General features: G+C 35.0%; 2 protein-coding genes across 3 annotated transcripts; one reads left to right on the top strand and one right to left on the bottom strand.

Moving 5' to 3' along the window:
• Positions 1–528: 528 nt before the first annotated feature.
• Positions 529–4,319, top strand: LOC137830101 (uncharacterized). Its single transcript, XM_068637237.1, has 4 exons — positions 529–1,354; positions 1,644–3,086; positions 3,431–3,602; positions 3,696–4,319. Exons 1-4 carry the CDS (start codon positions 1,294–1,296, stop codon positions 3,883–3,885), a joined length of 1,866 nt encoding a protein of 621 aa, XP_068493338.1. The 5' UTR covers positions 529–1,293; the 3' UTR covers positions 3,886–4,319.
• A 4,687-nt stretch (positions 4,320–9,006) lies between these two features.
• LOC137830102 (myosin heavy chain, cardiac protein) lies at positions 9,007–13,985 on the bottom strand. Of its 2 annotated transcripts, none has more exons than XM_068637238.2 (6): positions 13,756–13,985; positions 12,915–13,201; positions 12,579–12,686; positions 10,189–10,650; positions 9,945–10,046; positions 9,007–9,486 (listed from the first exon to the last, which is right to left on the bottom strand). In XM_068637238.2, exons 2-6 carry the CDS (start codon positions 13,107–13,109, stop codon positions 9,313–9,315), a joined length of 1,041 nt encoding a protein of 346 aa, XP_068493339.1. In that variant the 5' UTR covers positions 13,110–13,201; positions 13,756–13,985; the 3' UTR covers positions 9,007–9,312. The 2 variants fall into 2 exon arrangements, with proteins under 2 accessions (XP_068493339.1, XP_068493340.1); XM_068637239.2 differs by having other exon boundaries at positions 12,579–12,700; positions 13,756–13,918.
• Between the last annotated feature and the right edge of the window lie 309 nt (positions 13,986–14,294).

Consider the following 14,294-nt stretch of genomic DNA (forward strand, 5'->3'; position numbering starts at 1 on the left):
ACTCTTAATTCATGAACGAACAAAAAGCTCTCCCACGCCCACCCAAGTTTTCTTTCTTAATTCTTTCACATAACAACCAACAAATTATCTAACAACAGTTTATGAATGAATTGAACACACCCCAGATGATCAACCAAGCATTTGTTTTCTTCCATTTTATTATATTTTATTGTGCTTTAGAGATTTAGAAGGGACGCCTTTTGCATCAGCCTTATCAATGGTGACTGTGCAACCACTCTGTTTCTCTCTCTAATCTGCTTTGCTTTTGGCTGGAGACCTAGTCACACAATGCTTTTGATTACGTTGAAACTTGAAAAGAGAGAAGGCAGATTAAGATTAAGACTATGCTATGCCACATGGGTTGTCCCACCCATGTTGTCGAAATATTGGAAAATTGAACAAGGGTTGCATATGACTAGTACAGAGCATATACTTTATGTGAAAGAGAAATGTCCAAAGCCAATAACCAAAATCAACTTTTTTCATCCTACTCAGCTCAATAAATTCTTCGCAATTTCATCTTCTATTGTTAATCCATCCCTTGTGGTTTTTGCTACCCGACGAAGAATGATTTTGGTAAAATACACCTTTAGCAACTTTTAATCGTTAATAGGTACCCAAAAGCTCACAGTAATCCATATTTGATCTCATCCGAATTAAAGCAAAACCATTTTCTTTTGCTACCCCTTTTCTCCCTCTTTTTCTTGTTACCCTCAAAACATTACTTTCAAAATTTATAAAAGTGATCCAAAATAATTTGTATGTGTTTTGTTACAAAGTTGAGTCTTTCATGCAGCATGGTTTTTTCTAGCCAAATTTTCACCATGGCAGAATATAATATCCACTGCCTCCAACACGTGGTTTTGTGAAATATGGAATCCAAAATCACAAGCCCTTACCGAGGAACATGTGCATAAATCATAATCTAAATTGAAGGGCATGGTGTCCCAGCATTGGCCATGCACATAAGGGCTTTGGTAAAGATATAGAGATTCTCCATACTGTTATCAGACCAAAAGATTTCCAACTCAATCCTTCGAGACAAAGTAACATAGTCCAATCTACTATGATATCTTTTTCTTTTTTATCATAACAACATGGTCGTCCTTCTTTTTTGACACCTTTTTCTCCCCTTCTCACTCATCACCTTTATCTTCAGCACCCCCCGTCTCTCTGGGCTTTTATTCATGTTCTATGTCACTGATACACTTATATGTCTTTAAAGCACTGATGCTGCATGAATCGCACTGAAATCCTAACCAGGTCATTCTTCTACTTTCCAGTTACACTGAAATGGCCAAGGAAGCTTCTCTATGCCTCTTGTTTCTCTCCTTTCTCATTATCTCCAGTTCTGGTGAGTAACCGACACTGATATATAGTATCTCTGAATAGTAATCGCATTTATTCCTGTGAGTATTCTTGGCAAAAATCCAAAATTAGCCGTTTCTCCTTTCTTTGCTTACTGGTTTCTGAATCCACAGCACTTAGTGATTACATTCATTCCAATATGTTGATTTTTTGTCTTTAGTTTTTGGAGTGCTCCACTTTGCTATTGTAGCAAAATCAGTGGAGGCAGCTCAAATTCAAGTGAGAAATAAATTGGACTTGTTTATAATATTGTGATTCTCTTGTTTCACTCTCAGGATCTCTGGTGGGTATTTCCTACCGTGAGAGGGGAGGCACTTCAACATCTGCTAGAACCATATCATTCCTCCAGCAAAAGAACGTTTCCATGTCCCAGATTCGAATTTTTGTTACAGATCACAGGATTTTGAGCACGCTCAGCAACTCCATGGTGCCGACTGATTTGTACTTGAACAGAAGTCAAGTTCAAAGTTTAATTACTTCGAAACCCTCCGAACTAAAAGCTCGTCTACTTAACTTTCTCCCACATTCAAACATCAAAAGCATCATTGCTAACTGTGGCAGTGAGTGCTTAGCACAAAATGAGATGCCTTTGTTCTCACGTGCTTTGAAATCAATTGGTTCAGTTCTCAGAGAGCTTCATATAGGGAGGGAGGTAAAAATCTCAGTAGCATTTCCACTTTCATTCTTAGAAAAGTTGAATACATCGCATGAAAATAGTATTCGTAGGATTCTTTCATTTATAAGGGAAATGAAATCCTTTGTCATGGTAGAAGACAGCATTGATGGAGAATTAAGCATGGATAGTCACTTTCTTCATGCCATAGTAAAACGAGCCACTCTTGCTGCTTCCATTCTTCCTCGCAAAGATGTTCCTATTGTTCTAACAATCAAGAGCACAGTTATCCCCACTTCAATGGAATTAGCTCAATTTTGTGAGAGGCTATCCAAATATCTAGAAGCAAAAACTCATATTACAAAAAGAATAGCTGCATTGTATGCAGAGATGCATAGAACAGAAGATTTTGCAAGTAAAGAACTCAAAAGGGAAGAGGAGGAACTGTTTCCTGTCTCCCGCAGAGAGATGCTCAGTGAATCCCACAAAAGGAGAAGTCTAGATGATACAACCAGCCCAACAAACACAGTTTTCCCCACAAATCCAGCATCATCCATTCCAATCATCACGCCCCCAGATACACCAACCATCATCACAGTTCCTGCCACAAATCCTGTCACAATTTCCCCTTCCAATCCTGCTGGAATGCCCGTGACAGTTCCTTCTACCACACCTGTGCCTTTTCCTCCCACAAATCCAGCCAATACACCAGTACCAGTGAGCAATCCGGCTACAACAACTCCTGTAGGGATACCACCCCCAACAACCAACCCTGTAACTTATCCACCTTCATCAGGAAATGTTCCTGTCACAAATCCCCAACCTCAACCACCCCCTGCAAACACTAATGCTCCAGCCATTCAGGGGCAGAGTTGGTGTGTGGCAAAACAAGGAGCTGCTGAAGCTTCTCTTCAAGCAGCACTAGACTATGCTTGTGGAATGGGTGGGTCAGATTGTTCTCAAATTCAGCAGGGTGGGAATTGTTACAGTCCAGTTACATTGCAGAACCATGCTTCTTTTGCCTTCAACAGCTACTATCAAAAGAATCCAGCTCCAACAAGCTGCGACTTTGGAGGGAGTGCCACCTTAGTTAACACAAATCCAAGTAAGATCTTAAATTCTTAATAGTTTTAGCAACCCTTCCTTTTATTATTCCAAGATCCTTTTGGAAGAGCACATAGAAATTTATGCTGACAGAAACTTAGTCTTATCTTGTAACGTAATCATTTACACTAGTATTTGAGAGAGCTTACGGGGAAAAAAAGCTTATGATATGTATATACCTATTTCCGTACTACTTCAATAAGCTTTTCAAGATAACTACTCTATAAAAACAACTTATACGTTAGTAATTATATGAGAAGTACCAATTTTAATTAAGTTGTTTATTTAAACGGACAATTGTAAACGAGTGGCCATTTTTAACTTGCTCTTCTGAACTGTGAATAGGCTCGGGTTCATGCGTTTTCCTATCCTCATCGTCATCAACAACAACACCAAAGTCATCACCCCCAACACCACTTACACAATCAAGTCCAACACTACCACCACCAAGTCCAGTAACGCCTGCACCATCAATTCCAACGGCACCACCAACAACATCAGTAACAGGCCCATTCGGGTAAGGGAGAAACCATGCTTTTCATGGTTTCAATAGCTCTAAAGCTCCATAAGCATACTAGTAATGGTCCTTTATAACACTACCCTTTTGCAGGTATGGTACCCCACCTTCAGTGTTAAATTCAAGCAACCCCGCGTCAGGTACAATGCCAGATTTTGGGTATGAAAGCCCTCCTGTTGTAAATACAACGTCAGCCTCGCATTCTATGAGTTTGAGACCTTCTGTTGGCTGCATTGTTCTGATGGTATCATTGGTCACTACGAGACTCGGTATGCATCCATAGAGTTCAAAACAAGATTCAATCCGAATCATAGCATGAAATGCTCGATCGATATATAGTATCTCTAGCTGTGCGTTGGAGTTGTAATGTAGCATTTTACATTAGGTGCAGAAAGATGTTAGAGTAAGAACGGAACAGAAGAAGGTTAAGTGATTGTATGTGTTAAATTTAGCTTAGGTGAAGGTGAGGGAAATCTAAGTATGGAAATAATTGCTGCTTTGTGGTATCTAGGTTGTACCACAGACTATAATTAATATCGGTCGTGTACATAGTTTTTGAAAGCTTTCTAGTTCTTTTCATTGTATGGAGTTTGTAGTCAGTTCAGTGTAAATTGATCTTAGTTGTTTTGGAAATTGGAAAGTAGTCTTCTATGGGGGATTGTTATTCCTTGAAAGAGTCCCATTTCAAATTTAATGAAAACAGTCAATTATTATTTAGCCAAATTCTTCCAAAAACATAACTAGCTATCCTCACCTCTATATTTTTTTTTTAATTCCAATAATACCTTTATTAGTAGATCGAAAAGTGTGATACATTCATCTTCATTTTCAAGTGATTGTAAATGGTTGTATTGAAAGTTGATAGTTGAGATAAGTTATATGATATTTATTTTATTTTTACTTTTTTAGAAGTCACAAAACCTAGAAAAAAGAGAGTTAAAAATATGGAATACAGACTAAAAAAAAACTATCTTCGCACACACTCAAATAATAAAATTGATCTCTCAAACAATACGGTTAGGAAAGAATGGCTTGGGAAGAATGAAAATATTATAACTGAAATTGAGTTATGTCATTAAAAGGGATAGGGGAAGCCGAGGAGACATGAAATTATTAAAAAATATAAAAATATGCTTTATTTAAGATTATTTAAAATTTAAAAAAGAATTAAAACCAATTTTTTACAATTAATATAGAACAGAACGGTAAGATATGGAGTTGAGAGGAGAATTTTGCCATTATTTATTTATGAGATACACTATTGAGATTAAGATAAATGGATTTTCTCTCAATGTAATACATCGGTTAAGTATGAATTATCTCTTCAAAATTTGTCATGTTCCAGTTCTTCGTTCTCTTTATCTGTAACATCTTGATGGCTGATGTAGCTTGAATTTCCTTTCCAGAGTTTTTTGTTTGCTTTCTTGAGCTTCCATGCTTCACTTGATGGAAGAGGGCCAAACACCACCTTCCATGAAAGGCAACCACAAGAGCGTCTAGGACAAGAGCGTCTAGGACCAACCTTACATGAAGGGCAACCACAAGAGCGTCTAGGACCAACCACAAGGTCCATGACCAAGAGAGTGAATGAAGATTGGGATAAGGCTACGGATGGAAGGGAAACATATGTATACATGTTCCAAGAAGCCCATCAAGCGTAGCATAGCTTTATTTGTGGTGCAAATAGCATAGAATTGTGAACCTTGCTTAAATTTGCAAATTAGGATTACCTAGATTAGTTTACAGTTTCTAGAACCTACCACACTAATCTAGGGCCGGCCATGTGAAGGCTAGGTGTCCCATGTGCTCCATGTGCTTCCATGTGCTCACATTTGCATGTAATTTAGTTTACATTTGCTTTACCATTTACGGTCTTCCTTAGGCTATTTAAGGAGGAGCCTACCTCATGTAAATCTAAGATTAATTTGAGTATTGTTATGCTGCTAAACTTGAGTCATACATACTCCCTTTGCCTACAATCTCTCTAGATTTAGGTCATTGATCTTCAACCCATTCACCTATCAAAGAGGGCTGGCCGAACCTCCCTCACATCCCTACTATTCCTGCACCTACAAGGCCACCACACCTCCTAGGAGGGCCTTGATCCACCTACAATCCGTCCAAGCTTCCGCCACCACCACAAAAACGCAAAAGAGAAGAGCTCAATGCCATCCTTTGGTATCTAGAGCTATGGTCTTCAAGAGATAAGTATCTAGAGCTATGGTCTTCAAGAGATAAGTATCTCTTTTCATTTTTCTGCTTGAGTTCTTCTTATTTATGTGTTGTTCATCTTTTGTTCAAGTTGTCTTGCTGTTTTACGTTTTTAATTTGATTTGGATGCTATTATAAGCATTTCAATCGGTAGAATTGTTCAATTTGTGCTTGAGCATCTTATTTGCAATTTTGTGTAGGACTCCATGATGAATTGTGTTGCTGTTTTTATTTTAGCATATTTGAGTCTTGCTTGAATTTTTATTTGGTTCATATGATTTGTTTGAGTCATTTTATTTTCTGAATCTATAAGTTTTGTCAAGTCATGTGATTCCAAATTTGTCAACAAATTTTAGTAGTACTTTTCTTGATTTATTTGTTTCTTGTTTTGATTTGAGTGCTTAATCTGAATTCTGTTTTGATTTGATCCTTTGGTGCATTTTTCCTTTTAGTTTGAGTTCATATTTGTGTGTTAGATCCATACAAATTCCATCACATTCATTCCATTGTGTTTTTGAAGTATCTCATTATGTTTTTAATTCCAGATTTAGAATCCTCTGTTTTTAACAAATTCTGTTCTGACTGTTTTGTTTTATGAAAATTAAATACGTCATAAGAAAATTATGAGCTTCTGGAATTCAGTGGTTTGAAGTATTATCAAAAAAAGAAAAAAAGAATCAGTTGAAAAAACAAAATAGAAAAAAATAGATAAATCACACAAAAGAAGTGTGCATTCTAGCGCAACACCTGGCGATAATTGGAAACTGTTTTTGGAAAAATTATAATAATTAATTGGCGCATGTGATTGGAGTGAAACCAACGCCAAAAGTTTGTTAAGAAACTGAATTTATTGTGTTTAAATTTTCAGAAACAAATACAAAATAGTCAGCTCAACATAAATCTTTAAAGTCACGCTTTCTGGACCACAATATTTTTTTTTTCAGTGGTGCTGTTTTGGTTTTTCAAATCAATTCTAGTGTCAATCTTTAGGTTCCTTTTGTGTGTCATCCATTATTTGAGTGCCTATTTTTATTTGTTTGTCCAATTCATTCTGAACTCCTTCAAGTTTGACAACATAACAATACTCAAATTAATCTTAGATTTACATGAGGTAGGCTTCTCCTTAAATAGCCTAAGGAGGACCGTAAATGGTAAAGCAAATGTAAGCTAAATTACATGCAAATGTGAGCACAAGCACATGGGACACCTAGCCTTCACATGGTCGACCCTAGATTAGTGTGGTAGGTTCTAGAAACCGTAAACTAATCTAGGTAATCCTAATTTGCAAATTTAAACAAGGTTCACAATTCTATGCTATTTGCACCACAAATAAAGCTATGCTACGCTTGATGGGCTTCTTGGAACATGTATACATATGTTTCCCTTCCATCCGTAGCCTTGTCTTAATCTTCATTCACTCTCTTGGTCATGGACCTTGTGGTTGGTCCTAGACGCTCTTGTGGCTGCCCTTCATGTAAGGTTGGTCATAGACGCTCTTGTCCTAAACGCTCTTGTGGTTGCCTTTCATGGAAGGTGGTCCTAGACCCTTCTACATCAATTAAAAAAAATTAGATAAAGGGATGGTTCTTGTAATCATATAACAAACCATGAAGACTATGATTATAAATGACAAGAGTAAGGATTAACACAAAAATGTGCACTCAGCATTCACTTAGATAAGGGGATAATTATGTACGCAAATATGATTAATTTTATTTTTAAAATAATTAAGAATAAATAAATAAAATGAACCATTTCTATCACACAATTAGTCATTATTATACATTTTTGTAAAATTGTGATATTTTTACCTCAAATATTGCATATAAGTAGATTCATATATATACTATTAACTACTAACGACATAAACTATTATTATTTTTTAAATAAGGCAGCTCATTGAAATTTTTATAACAGTATTTGAAGGCTATTTTAAATGTAAAAATTGAAAGTAGTCCACACATTGTATTAAACAAACTGAATTACACCTTTTGAAGGTTTAAAAGTTTAAAGATAATTAAATTAAGAATATTAAATAACATTATTTTAATTTTCAATATAATATATATTGAACAAGGTTAAACAATATACCTTAGAGTTTATTTTATTTGAAACATAATTTATTAATTAATTAAAACCACTTAGATTGAATTTTAAATTTTGAAGAAAGTAATATCAACTCTATTCACTAGTTGGGTTGAGTAGGATTTGACTAAACTCATTATCCAACCCATTAAAAAAACATGAAATTGAGTTGGGTTTGATTCTTATATTTTTTTTATATTAAATCCAATCCAACTCAATTCACTCCTGAATGAGTTAAGATTGGATGGAGTGAAAATGTTGAAGGTTTTTTTTTAAGTTATAATTTTTAAGTATCTCTTTAATTAAAAACATAATACAATTTTTACAAAAATCAATGAGTTCAATAAGTTCATAATAAGTCATAACAAATTTATTTAAATTAATTCAAGATATGAAAAAAAAAAACTTATCACAAATTTAAGACATGTCTCATATTAAACTCATCACTTAACTTGTATAAAAGTAAATTAATTTGTGTTTAATAATCATAAGTAAAGCTCAACTTAGACTAATTGAATTAGATTAGATCAAGTTAAGGTTGATCTAAACAACGGAAAACCTTATAAAATAAATATGCAACTCTATTTTATCATTTTTAGCTCTATTTTAATATAATATTTATAAATTACACAATTTATTAAAAAAACATAATTGTACTGACCACCAGATAAATTTAAACGAATTAACATATTTTTACCCATTTATAAGGTATCTTTACAAAATAAATTTTAAATAAACTTACAAACTGTTATGTATTTTAAAACTAAAAACAATATAGTTTGGAGAAAACATATTAAACTTGAAACCCTTAATGAAAAATGAAGCAAGCCAATAAGTCAAAGATTTCCAAGAGAGTTATTATGATGAATGCATTGGATGCCAATTCTAACCTCGGAGAAAATAGAGAAGAAACACCAAAACAGCAATCAGGGGAATCCTACAAACACATTGACTTTTAAACCGACGCATGTGACCCACTTTTCTGATATCCAAAGATTTGCCAGCAGGGCAATACCTAAACCACATTATTAAGTATCTTTTTTACAAAATTTCCTTTTCTTTAGAAATGAGAATAAACAACCATCAGCATGGCAACTGTAGAATCACGTTAAAGAAAAAGAACCATCACGTCACTTTCTTTGCTGAGAAATGCATGAACTAAGCTGAACTGGCCCAACAAAGAGTAATAATGGGGCCATGATAAAGGAGGAAACGCAACTACTGTCTGCAATGTATTTTCTGGAGCACCGGAAAAATTGTGATCCTCGTGCTACATGTACATACTGCACAAGCTAAAGCTAGTTTATCTGTAAAACTGCATTTCTACATCCCAAAAAGGCTTCTACAATTTCTCTAGTCTGCTAAAGTATATAGGTAACTCTATACAAGAATTGTTTTGGATTCAGGAATGGTTTCACCTCTTTGAAAATACTACCAAGACCAACATGGACATAGAGACCACAATTTTGAATCCAGATGTGTCCCAGAAATTCTGATTTTGCTTATCTGCACCAACAACTTCTCTTTGTTGCTTTGCCGCTAATTGATCTCTCAGTTCTTTAATAGCTTTGTCCCGTCGCTCACCCATCTGTTTACAAACCCATAAAATGAAACATGAGATTTGATTAGAATATTAGTAAACAAAGGAAATTAACTTCACTAAGCTGCCTAAGTAAGGAGGGTAGATCGTGTAAGTAACACGGCATGGCATCGTTACAAATATATCTAGGCATCCATGAAAAGTCATGAATAATGGTGCAGTAGCAGATGAAAAATCAAATGTCCTTCAATATCACGTTTCGCTCTTTCATGGTTCAATGCAAGTTCTAGGCTAAAGTAATCAAAGCATTTTGATCAAAAAAATTCAATTCAAAATTCAGAAAGAAGAGCCAAGAGAGCTCAATTAAACTATCTATTGTATAAAACAAGAACAAACAGTAAGTATCTCTTGAACAGAAGTGCATAGGAACAAGTTTTCTCAGTAAATAAGCAATTATTTCTTCAATAAGTTGAGCCAAACACACTTTACGCAATAGCTAAATTTACCCTTTGGAGTTTTCGGGTTTGGGAACGAGCTTCCTGCAGACAGAATTCTAGCTTCAAAACCTTCTTCTTCAGCTCCTGATCAGTACGCCGCTGTTTCTCCAACTGTTAAAAACACATCAATGCCATTAGATACATTAGCCAAGCACCTCTAGAAAAGCATGTATTAGAGTACGTGCTCTAATAACAAGAAAACACTAAACAAATTAATGAGTAGAGTATCACACTGATAAACAAGGTAGTTTACCTGTGACTCTAATTCCTTAGTCTTGAGCTTCCAGTGAGCGGACATGATCTTAATTTCATCCTTAAGTTTTGCTATTTCTTCATCCTTAACACCTAGAAGCTTATTCATCTTCTCAAAATTTTTAGGAGAAACCTCTTCTAATATTTTCCGCAGTTCACAGTTCTTGTTCTCTCCGGCTTTTGCAAGAGCCTCCATAATATCGTGCTCAATTCTCAAAACTTCATCTTTCAATTGCTTTTGTGAAGATTCTCTTGCCTGAAGATCCTTCTGTAAATTGTCTAGTTGCTCCCCTAGCCTTAGGACACGAGCCTCGTGCTCTCTTATTGAACCATTTTTATTATCTAATTCTTTTAAAAGTTCTGAACACTGAAGCTGCGCTGATTGAGCTGATGCAGCACTTGCATCAGCAGTTTCCCTCGTTGCTACAAGCTGTGCTCTGAGGTCATCCAACTCCTTCAGATACTGTATCAAGATTACAGTATATGCTGTGAGTAAATGATACTCAGGCTACTATCCAGGATGGTTTCACTTTCGAATTTATACAACAATCGCTCAGAATCTATGGATTTTCGAATATATTTATAAAACAACACACAAGCTTGTAAAGTAATCAGAAACATGATATATACTTGAAGATATATAAAAAGGGTGTATGATACCAATAAAAAAACGAGTGCCAACAATGAAGTTACTTAGCACCTTAATGTTCAGTGATCCGTTAGAGAATACCCCGGAGGTCTGGCATAATTAATATGTAATGCTCCAGTTTATATACAAATGATTTCTCAAAAAAATGTTGTACATGACAAGTGTCTTTCATGTGAGTCAGTTATAAGAGTTTTCTACAAGGTTGCTATTGGATGCTACGTGAAAGAATACTCGGGTTGAGTACGAAACTCTCAAACTCTATTGTGCTTACAATACACTCTAGAACAGATGCATAAGTTCCGTGACTGATCTATGGTTAGGTATTTGTAGTTTATTTTATGCAACAACAGCAATACAGAAAGATCCAATTACAAAAGTACAAGTTTAAGGCTGCAATTAAAAATAAATGAAGACCCAAGTAAAATTTCCAAATAATTTAGGAAGTTACGGAGTAATTTAAATTATATAAAATGAGATTCTGATTTACAGCAATCCGTGATACACAGGCATTTATGCCAAATGTTGGCAATAAATCATAAAATTATTGCCATAACTAGTTAGAGAACTATGGCTAATTTTCACTCAAATCAAGGCACAAAATATGCATCTTACCAATAGCTTTATTTACTGAATTTTCCTTCTATATTCCAGTATCCTAGCTTTTATTTATGCAGTGTATTGTAGGCCCATAATATAATATGTAGGTAGGTGAATTTATTTTTCTTTCTAGTATATCAGCAAAGGGAGGGGAAAAATTATCCATCCAATAAATAAAAATATGATTTTCCTGCCATAAAAAGGGTGTCGTATATCACAGATTTAGTAATGAAAAATGAATAATTGACTCATGCGCCGCAAAATCCTGATTCAAAGCAAATCTATAGCCTATACGTCCAAAACTTCTTAGTACCATGTTTTCTAGTTGCCCATACTGAGGTACAGTACAGCTCACATTAAACGTGGACAACCCTTTTTACCCTGTCAAGGTGCACCAATTCCAACCCATACCTTAGCAATGAACATTATTTGTTGAACCTAACCAAGTGATTAAGCGATATCCATTGTGAAAGAATTTAGAAATTGAGACTCTGGCAGCCTATCCGGTAAGTTAAGCGCAGGTAAGAATGAGTTCTCATCGTACAGAACCACCATTGCTTGGCTTTATTTAATAATAATTAGATAGATGTTCCAATTCATAACGGCACACAATACTAAGCTGCTCTAGTTCCATCAGTGCCACTTGAATACATTGGTAATTTCTTTATGCTTTTCCAAACAAAACTGACATAAAATTATGTGTATCAGCCATTTTCTAACATGATGGACTAAACTCCACGTCAAAGTTTATTTTCGTAAATTTATAAATTTTAGTCAACAAACCAATAATTACTGCAGAAAAATGCAGCATGAAAAGTATTGAAGAATCCACGGTAGACAGGGGTTATAATAATAATAATAGTTCGGTGGGATCAGCGAAGAAGACAACTAGTTAAAAAACATCATAATAGATGGGCAGATGTGTATATTGTTTAATGAGGAACTAGAAGATCTAGCAAAATCAACACCAATTCAGCCATAAAAGGCAAGCAAAAGACACAATTAGCGAATAGTGCAAAATTTTGAAGAAAGTAAACAAAAGATAAAAATCCTAATCAAGCCACTAAATAAGATCAACAGATGTGCTACTAAATAACGGTAAATAATAATAATGATGAAAGATAAACTATAGAGAAAGTGTAAACCTTCTCCGTAGAGAAAGCTGAATCCTGAAGCTGCTGGTCTTTTTGTTCCAAATTCTTCTGTAACCTGCCAATTTCCAATTCCATATTCTTGGCATTTGTCTCAGCTTCCTGCGAAAGAAAATCTATAAAAAAAAATTGATGGACCCAACAAATTTCAAATGATTTCTCGCTGACCCCACTACCCCAAACACTAAAAAAAGTAGAAATGATTGACATCAAAGTTCTAATTTTTCTAGCACGACCAAAAAAAAGCAAGAAAAAAAAGTAAAAAAATGGTTATACTGAAGATAAGAAAAAAGACAGAGGAAACAATCCAAGAGGACAAAAATCTCGTACCTGTCTTGTTAGAGTTTCTTTGGCATACGATTGTTCCTGGGAGGAAAGACGACTACGAAGCTCCTTCAACTCTGTCGCTAACGACACCACGTTGCGCCTAAAACTCTGTTTCTTTTCATTCAAATCCTGTATCGACGGATCAACTTCTCGAGCAGCTATAGATGATGCCCGCGATGAAGATGGTTTCTCAGACATGGAAACTCGATATTTTTTAGAATGAAAGTGTGCTACATGTATGTATGCCCCAAATCAGATCCTATGGACCAGGGACAAGCACTTCACGGGTCCTTGAAATGAAAGCAATTAAAACTTCATTCCTCCATGTGAACAAGGTATAGTTGAACATTTAATTTAATAAGAACCATACCAGGGAAGAAAAAAAAAAATGAAGTAGGTGAATAAACAAAAATAAAAACTAATAAAAAGTAGCTTAGAAAGTACTGGATCTTCTTTTCAAAAAAAAGGTCAATAGATTCAAATTCAAAGCAACTCTGGAAAACTTGATTCCTAATGAAATTTCGAGAAATTTGTTTTTTTCTGGCAGTGGTTGCACCAGGCATCCCCTCCCTTCATAATTGAGAGGAGAGAGAGAAGAAGCAGTGACCCGCCATGGGTCTATCTGTCATTGTCGGAAAAATAATAATTCTAATGATAATAAAAATATGATCAGGGAAAAGCCGTGTTCGAAATTTATTGCTGTGTCTACTACTGCTAACAAAGTTTCACAATAATTTGAATCCAATCTTAAACTGTCATATCAAATTCAACATCAATTCTGAGCACAAAGAGAAATTTATCGAACTGATCCACTGAAGAAGAAAAACTGAGATAGCATACATACCAGATTCCCAGTTGAATCTTTGGTCTGCTTGTGCCGAAACTCTGTCTGAGTCTGATTGGGGACGAAATAGTAAAGCTGGAGAGACAGAATGTGAAGGTGAAACGATGGAACTGAAATGAGTTGAGTAAGGAATATGGGAATCAAAGAGTCATGTCGCAACTTCACTACTTTTATATTTTAATGTTTTTTTTTAAATTGTTTCTTGTCTCATCTGCCAGTAATAGTTGGCCGGATTTGCGCGACATGTCTGTGTCTTATGTATGAACCGCTTAGGTTCGGATTTGGATGTTATTAGTTTTTATGTAAATGTAAATATATAAAATGAATTAAGAAAAGGAGAACTAACAAGGAAAAACTCAGGTTATTTAATAATTTAAAAAACATATATAGGAATGATAATGTTTATAAATAAATTTGGTCAATAAAATAACTTACTGGTGAGGAATATTTAGCATGTTTATATTAGATTAAGTATTTTTAATTGCTTGATGAAATAATTTTCATCTTGGTGGAGTTATTGGAGTTACTTCAACATAAGG

This window comes from Phaseolus vulgaris, chromosome 7 (genome assembly GCF_051622355.1).
Source record: "Phaseolus vulgaris cultivar YP4 chromosome 7, ASM5162235v1, whole genome shotgun sequence".
Lineage (NCBI taxonomy): Eukaryota > Viridiplantae > Streptophyta > Magnoliopsida > Fabales > Fabaceae > Phaseolus > Phaseolus vulgaris.

What these genes read in the sequence shown, in the direction of transcription:
- LOC137830101 (XM_068637237.1), top strand. Translation starts at nt 1,294, where the DNA reads ATGGCCAAGGAAGCTTCTCTATGCCTCTTGTTTCTCTCCTTTCTCATT. An exon ending in TCTCATTATCTCCAGTTCTG is followed by an intron (nt 1,355 to 1,643) that starts GTGAGTAACCGA and finishes TTTCACTCTCAG; the next exon opens with GATCTCTGGTGGGTATTTCC. An exon ending in TCAGTAACAGGCCCATTCGG is followed by an intron (nt 3,603 to 3,695) that starts GTAAGGGAGAAA and finishes ACCCTTTTGCAG; the next exon opens with GTATGGTACCCCACCTTCAG.
- LOC137830102 (XM_068637238.2), bottom strand. Translation starts at nt 13,109, where the DNA reads ATGTCTGAGAAACCATCTTCATCGCGGGCATCATCTATAGCTGCTCGA. An exon ending in AAGAAACTCTAACAAGACAG is followed by an intron (nt 12,687 to 12,914) that starts GTACGAGATTTT and finishes TTTCTTTCGCAG; the next exon opens with GAAGCTGAGACAAATGCCAA. An exon ending in CTAAGGAATTAGAGTCACAG is followed by an intron (nt 10,047 to 10,188) that starts GTAAACTACCTT and finishes TGTTTTTAACAG; the next exon opens with TTGGAGAAACAGCGGCGTAC.